Source organism: Physella acuta, unplaced genomic scaffold, assembly GCF_028476545.2.
Source record: "Physella acuta isolate Inbredline_101_S28 unplaced genomic scaffold, ASM2847654v3 ptg000013l, whole genome shotgun sequence".
In the NCBI taxonomy this organism is placed as follows: Eukaryota; Metazoa; Mollusca; class Gastropoda; family Physidae; genus Physella; species Physella acuta.
The window spans coordinates 625,923-633,745 of NW_026731533.1; the positions used below are offsets into that span (position 1 = coordinate 625,923).

General features: G+C 41.0%; 1 protein-coding gene across 1 annotated transcript; it reads left to right on the forward strand.

Moving 5' to 3' along the window:
• The first annotated feature begins 6,201 nt into the window (after positions 1 to 6,201).
• Positions 6,202 to 6,780, forward strand: LOC131935560 (10 kDa heat shock protein, mitochondrial-like). Its single transcript, XM_059292023.1, has one exon. It carries the CDS (start codon positions 6,271 to 6,273, stop codon positions 6,574 to 6,576), a length of 306 nt encoding a protein of 101 aa, XP_059148006.1. The 5' UTR covers positions 6,202 to 6,270; the 3' UTR covers positions 6,577 to 6,780.
• The last annotated feature ends 1,043 nt before the right edge of the window (positions 6,781 to 7,823 follow it).

The following is a 7,823-nucleotide window of genomic DNA, read 5'->3' on the forward strand; positions in this document are numbered from 1 at the left end:
CCCTCGCCCTAGCCCTAATTACAGGGCCTACAGATCTTACCCTCGCCCTAGCCCTAATTACAGGGCCTACAGATCTTGCCCTAGCCCTAATTACAGGGCCTACAGATCTTACCCTCGCCCTAGCCCTAATTACGGGACCTACAGATCTTGCCCTAGCCCTAATTACGTGGCCTACAGATCTTACCCTCGCCCTAGCCCTAATTACGGGGCCTACAGATCTTACCCTCGCCCTAGCCCTAATTACAGGGCCTACAGATCTTACCCTAGCCCTAGCCCTAATTACAGGGCCTACAGATCTTACCCTCGCCCTAGCCCTAATTACAGGGCCTACAGATCTTACCCTCGCCCTAGCCCTAATTACGGGACCTACAGATCTTGCCCTAGCCCTAATTACAGGGCCTACAGATCTTACCCTCGCCCTAGCCCTAATTACAGGGCCTACAGATTACCCTCGCCCTAGCCCTAATTACGGGGCCTACAGATCTTACCCTCGCCCTAGCCCTAATTACGGGGCCTATAGAAGAGCTAATGTGTGAATTATTCTAACAACTTTACACACATATTTTTGGACAACAGCAACATGATTTAAAAGCGATACTCATGATCGTAATAATTTAATTCTTCGTTATAATTCGTAAATTTTACGACATGGTTTTATCAAATTTTCCAAGATGATATGCTAGAATATTTTGTCGATTTCAGAAATTTTCAGCCTATTGCCCCAAAAAAAAAATATTTTTACTTTTAACCTATAACCCGTTGTGTTGACCTTAACCTACTTCCCAGAAATAATCCCCGTCCTTATTATAATATCGCCTAACACTCATCTTCCTACGACTTGACTAAATGAGAATGTTTTCATGCGTGCTGTGTTTTTTAAACGGTGTCTTCTGCAGCTTTCAAAGCGAGGTATCATCGGTTCCGTCGGGTTGTGGGGGGGGGGGGAGAAGATGGGGTGCCTAAAGAAACACGACGCCTACACCTCAGGGAGTCGGGTGTATGCGGACAAAATTACCGGGCCATGAGGATGATGGATTCGAGAAATAATTACCGGGCTGTGTGAAGAAATGTCCGTTAAATTTTTTTTTTGTCGTAACGCTTGCAGGTTTTATCTGGCTAAAAATGTTTAGAAGTTAATATCAGATGCGGACAGGCATGCCAGATAAGAATCTCACGCAGAAGATAAGTTTTAAATACGCAACAAGTGACCCTGAAATTATCTTTCCTGATCAAATACAGCGGGTGATGTTGGTTTTCGCTTTTAAAAATAAATGCAACAAATGACCTTGGCATTGGCTTTCAAACTTCGAGCCTGTAAAATAAATATTTTATTTATTACTTGATCACCGTCATTAGCTGAGATTTGTAGCCACCAATATTGAGGCATTCGAAAACCACATTTAAATGTTATAGTACTCGTGTTCTTCTTTGTTTCGCCGTGTCGGCACATGGACCGCCTTAGACGATACCCCAGAACGACGACAACAAGTAAATTAGCTGTCGTCGTGTCGGTTCATGGACCGCCTTAGCTAGACGATACACGAGAACGTCATCAGCCAGTTACCTTGAACCCCCCCCCCCTTCCCCCCCCCCCCCCTCAGCAATAACACTGAGCCCCAGCTAGGATACAATTTCAGCTGGGGTGAGGGACAAACTGCCCTACCCTATCAGGTTACTGTGGATCATGAATTAGATTCAAACAATTTGGTTCTTCATGTTTACTTTTTAAAACATTTTTCTTTACATACGACACTTTCTGTATGACGTACAAATAATTTTGTAGAGCGAGTAAATATTCTGTTTAAAACATTTAGATTTAAACTTCCCAAAACAACCTGTAAATCCTAAACATTTATGTAAACCTTACAACACTTTAAAGTGTCCCGTTACCTTAAAAGAGTCTATTGACGTAAACATTTTATCCCCGAGGCTTAACAGCTACTCATTTTTTTCTCAAATATTTTGTTATCCTACATTGTGCTGTTACCCTAACCCTAAGCTGTAACCAAGGGAGGGGATGGCCCTAGCGGTAGAGAGCTTGACTGCAGACCCGAAAGTCTCGAGTTCGAATCCGGGTTCAAGTCAGTAGACCGTCCCTGAGTCCACCCTTCCCTGATGGGTACCTAATTTACGTTAGGGAAGCAAGGACGGCTAACCCCAGTATCCCTTCATATGCCGAGATCACAGAAACAGGTGAATTCTGCTTCACTTGCCTCGTCCGATTCAAAAGGGAAATTTTAATATAACCACCAATCTCACTGTAATGTTCAGTTGAGACGCTTATGTTTTGTTTACATATTGTTTAATTAGTGTGTTATGGCTAATTAAGACTTTGGCCACGCCCATATTTACTCCTTTTTTCCACAACCGCCGCAAGTTATGCAATTATCGAACGGATTATCAAAGTAAGCAACGGATAAAAGCATACACATACATTTACATGAGCTTTTGTTTTATTGATAAAATCTTGGTAAGTACTACAGCCAGTTAAGTATTGCCTCAGGAACAATTACGTACCCAGCATATATTAACATTCAGCTTACGACATGTGTTGATCAGATTTTAGTAGCAAGAAACTGATTTTAAAAGGACAACTCTAATATGTGTTAGAATTTGAAAGGGGGAAGGGGTGGTAAAAAAATAGACGAAAATTTCACCTTCAATAATGGAATGGACGAAGTTTTTGTCGCGAAAAAAAAAATGTTTTTAATTCACTTTTATGTTAATCCCGCTTTAATATCTGATGTTATCGCCTCCTGAAAATGTATTTTAAACATTCCTTCCTGCACATCTGAGGCTTAGGTTTGAATTCGTGCCTGGAGTTCACTAGCTTTAAATTAATCTAAAAACATTTTGGATGGATGGGTGCTATTATTAGCATTCGTTTACATCAAATTCTTGGGTTACATTTTGGAATTAAATAGTGCTATAATGGTTGGGTGATACATCTTTTTTCTAGTCGGGAACTATCCCTTCTAAGAATGATGAAAGAATTAGAACTAACGGTGGGGGAATTAATCTTTTCTTGAAGCGTCGGGAAATATTAATTCTAAGAATGGTTTAAGAATTATTTGAACAGAAAAAACAATATTTTTACGTTTATCTTTCTAAATGTCTTGTGTCTTAGTTTTAGCGTAGGGGCTGATATAATATCATGATAAATACCCTGTTGTATTGTTATCATAAATATCAGCTACCTCTAGCTCTAGTCAAAAACCCTAAACTCTACTACCATTTGACTACAGCGCCCCCTGTTGGAAGAGTTCACTGTCAACTTCCGGCAAGAAGAAGAAAAAAAACACTACAGCCTTTTTTAACGTCACCAGAGCGTGGAGAATAAATCCAAGTGCTGAAAAATCTGGCCAATAGAAACACCCACAAGTAGTAGGACAATATAAGCAGATCAAAGTAGCCTACATCGTTTCAGGTGAAATAAGGTATACGGTGAATTAACCACATCCCATAACAAGACGGGTGCATCAGCTAGTTAAAGACTCGATACATCCCGTAGCAAGACGGGTACATCAGCTAGTTAAAGACACATTCCGTAGCAAGACGGGTACATCAGCTAGTTAAAGACACATTCCGTAGCAAGACGGGTACATCAGCTAGTTAAAGACACATCCCGTAGCAAGACGGGTACATCAGCTAGTTAAAGACTCGACACATCCCATAGCAAGACGGGAACATCAGCTAGTTAAAGACACATCCCGTAGCAAGACGGGTACATCAGCTAGTTAAAGACACATCCCGTAGCAAGACGGGTACATCAGCTAGTTAAAGACACATTCCGTAGCAAGACGGGTACATCAGCTAGTTAAAGACACATCCCGTAGCAAGACGGGTACATCAGCTAGTTAAAAATTCGACTTGCCAATCTGGCAAGCCAGTTAATTATTTCAGAGTTTTAGGCCGCAGTCCTGATCTGGTTAGCGCAGATCACATGATCGCTGAGATAGAAACCAAAACATCAGCAGTTTGTCTACACATTCGGCAGTTCATGGAAGCTGGCTCAAGCGTGACGCGTTCGACTCCAGTGACTCCAAGCTCCAGTCAGTGCCAATAAATAACTCGCTGACTCTTCAAAAAAAAAAATTTGGACTCGACTCCCCAGGGAGAACCTGTCAAGCGGGTGACAGCTCTAAAGTAGGAAAAATGTCCGCCTGTTGTGACGTCACTGTATTCGTTGAATGGTACGCGTTATCTGGTCATGGGATCCATGCTTCAAGTTTTTGTCAACAGTGACAAGTTTGTGATCAGTGCTTCAAATGTTCGGCAACAGGGTCAAGTAAATTTAACCTGTCTTGTGTTGGGGGTGGGCGGTTCATAATAGACTGGTTAGCATGTGGTCTATGTGGTCTCATATGGTCCGCCTACACGAGTCTTACAGGGAAGTCGGCCCTGGGATAGTTTCTCCAACCGTCCCCAGTGGTAACAATAGTTCATGTACTAGTGGTAACCCATCTTTCTTGTGCCCAACTGTCCCCAGTGGTAACCCATCTTTCTTGTGCCCAACTGTCCCCAGTGGTAACCCATCTTTCTTGTGCTAGTTTCTCCAACTGTTCCCAGTGGTAACCCATCTTTCTTGTGCTAGTTTCTCCATCTGTCCCCAGTGGTAACCCATCTTTCTTGTGCTAGTTTCTCCAACTGTCCCCAGTGGTAACCCATCTTTCTTGTGCTAGTTTCTCCAACTGTCCCCAGTGGTAACCCATCTTTCTTGTACTAGTTTCTCCAACTGTCCCCAGTGGTAACCCATCTTTCTTGTGCGTCTCACCAAATGTCCCCAGCGGCAACCCACTTTTGTGGTAGAAAGGGGGGTTCCATCTCACGCTGGGTTGGACTGACATTTTTACACACTTTGTGGGTGAGTACAACTCCGTTGATCACGCAAGCCAACATGGCGCTTGGCCAACATTCAAGTGAGGAAACTTAATTAATTGACATTAATTATTATTAATTTTCCTTTTTTTTTAAATTTTAAATTTACTTTGTTTTCTCTCTCCTTCACATAATCGATTTTTCTCTCACCTCGCAAGATAGTTGCTGTTGTCGTTAATGCCCCCTCCCCACCCCCACCCCCCTCCCCCACACACACTTCTCTATTAGAATGGTGATTTAGCTGGCACGACTTTGGTGCAATGCTTTGTCTCACGTTAAAAATGACATGTCATTGCTGACAGTAATGACACGTACTTGATGTCACATGTCATGACGTTATAGCTTCTCGTCATATTTGTCCGTGTTAATGTCCTAAAATATTTCTACGTGAGTGGATGAATTTCTCACTTCCGCCTGGGTAGGTTAAAATCTAATAAATTATTAACATCTGAAAAATACCTAAAATATATGCATGTCTTTTCTAAATTAAATCTCTAGACTAAATCTACAGAAAGATTACACTTAAAAAACTGCGTCAGATATGCAGCCAGTGTTTCACACAACTAAAGCGAACTACAGTCAAATCTTTTATTAAGTGCAGACCGTTCAATCTTCGCCCCTATAGAAATTGACATATATTTTAATTTAAATCTTAGGTTTAGGCACAACGTTTTAATTCATCTAGGGATAATGGGTTTCTGTTTTTTTAGAGACAGCTTAGATTTCTTTGGATAAAATGTCATTTGAAGATTGAAAGGTAGACAAATCCGTTAGCAGCACTAAAGGTAGACAACCCTATTAGCATGTCAAAGTAGATACTACAGCAGGACTAAAGGTAGACAACTCAATTAGCATGTCCAGTTAGATACTACAGCAGGACTAAAGGTAGACAACTCAATTAGCATGTCAGAGTAGATACTACAGCAGGACTAAAGGTAGACAACGTAGCTACAGTATTAAAGGTAGACAACTTAGCTGCAGTATTAAAGGTAGGTAACTTAGCTGCACTAAAGTTAGACAACTCTGTTAGCAGGACTAAACGTATACAACTTAGTTGGACTAAAGACAGACAACTATTTAAGCTGGACTAAAAACAACAACATAAAACAAACCTCTCGCTGACCTACTGTTGTGGTGCCCCTATAGATTTATCTTTTCTTCTTCTTCTTCGTTCTTAATTTTAGTGTTGGAAGGGATTCCCTCCAACACAATTAAGTATACGTGTCAACTGTTTATGCGCCATTGGGGCCTCCAATTTCAGCCTGCTTTTCTTTTTAGATTTACTTCCATAGACTTTGTCCAATCAAGAACAAACTACACCTTCTTATTCAGTATTTCATAATCCTGCCTGTTTAGAATCAAGACTGAACATTTTGTCGAGTTATTTTCACAATGGCACAAGCATTTAAAAGATTCATCCCCATGTTTGATAGGGTGCTTGTTGAAAGATTTCTCCCCGAAGTTAAAACCAAAGGTGGTATCATGCTTCCAGAGAAGTCGCAAGGAAAAGTTGTAGAGGCCACAGTTGTTGCTACAGGAACTGGTGCTAGGAAAGATAATGGTACTGTTGTGCCACCTAGTGTGAAAGTTGGAGACAAAGTTTTGCTTCCAGAGTATGGTGGAACTAAAGTTGTATTGGAAGAAAAGGAGTATTATTTATTCAGAGACAGTGATCTTCTTGGGAAGTTCGAGAGCTAAGGATAGGACGTAAATGGAGTTGTGGCTGGATTTAACTATTATGTATACATGCTTGACTTTGATGTAATCAGTTATGAAGTTCTACAATACTTCACTGACCAATGTGTTCTGATATGAGAGGCATTTATAGATATTTGCTAAATGTGATTTGATTATCCAAATGATTAGTCTGACTGTGAATATTTTTACTTTTGTTTTATTTGACAATAAATCTCAGATTTAAAAAAAAAAAAAAATAAATAAATAAATAAAAAAAAAAAAAAAAAAAAAAAAGAACAAACTACAAGGCAGCAGTTGTTTAATTTGGAGTTGTCTCTTCTAGAAGAGTGGCTGTCTCCAGCTAAGGAGCCTCATCTGCCAGATGTTTCGAACTAGAGACTTTTAGGTTAAGCAACCATGAGCTTTCACCGACTCGACCACGCCGACCCCATTTATCTTTTGACAACCAGCATCCTCCGCCATCCTCCCGTCAACAAAGTCCACATGACCACACAAAGCGTGGCATCAAATTGTTCTTTACCTCAGTAGTTTTCTCCATGAACTCAAGACATGATCTGTGAGTAAAGCTTCAAGCTGAGCAGTTGTTGTTTTGTTTCTAAACTGAATGTAACTGTTGGTGTTTTCTGTGACAACTTATTCCATGACTTATGTGACTGTAATACCTTCATGAAGATTTGGGAAATTTGTCAATTTCAGCAGACGTGGGAGGGCAGGTGAGCTCAGGAGAATGTGCATGGGTGTGACTGTAAATGTTACAGATGAAGTAGAGTTTTCTGTATAATAGTAAGTGAGCTAAAGAGAATGTGCATGCCTGTAATAGTAAATATGACAGGTGAAGTAGAGTTGGACTGTTTGATAGTAAGGGAGCTAAGGAGAATGTGCATGCATGTAAAAGTAAATATGGCAGATGAAGTAGAGTTGGTCTATAAGCTCAGGAGAATGCGTATGGGTGTGACATTAAATTGTGGCAAGTGGAGTAGAGTTGGTCTGTTTGATAGTCAGTGAGCTAAGGAGGATGAACATGCATGTAATAGACAGGTGAAGTAGAGTTTATATGTGAGCTCAGGAGACTGTGAAGTAACGTGCCATCTCCAGCAAACCCTCCCCCCTCCTCACCTTTTTGTCAGTGAGCCGGCCTGCACAAAGGCGTCAACTGTCAGGCACACGGTGACATGCGTGATGACAAAAACACGTGCGTGTCGTGAGTGCCCAGAGAACAAAAGACATCAGCAGACAAAAGGTGAGCA

Bases quoted from the DNA above. Each gene is read 5' to 3' on its own strand.
- LOC131935560 (XM_059292023.1), top strand. From the start codon at position 6,271: ATGGCACAAGCATTTAAAAGATTCATCCCCATGTTTGATAGGGTGCTT.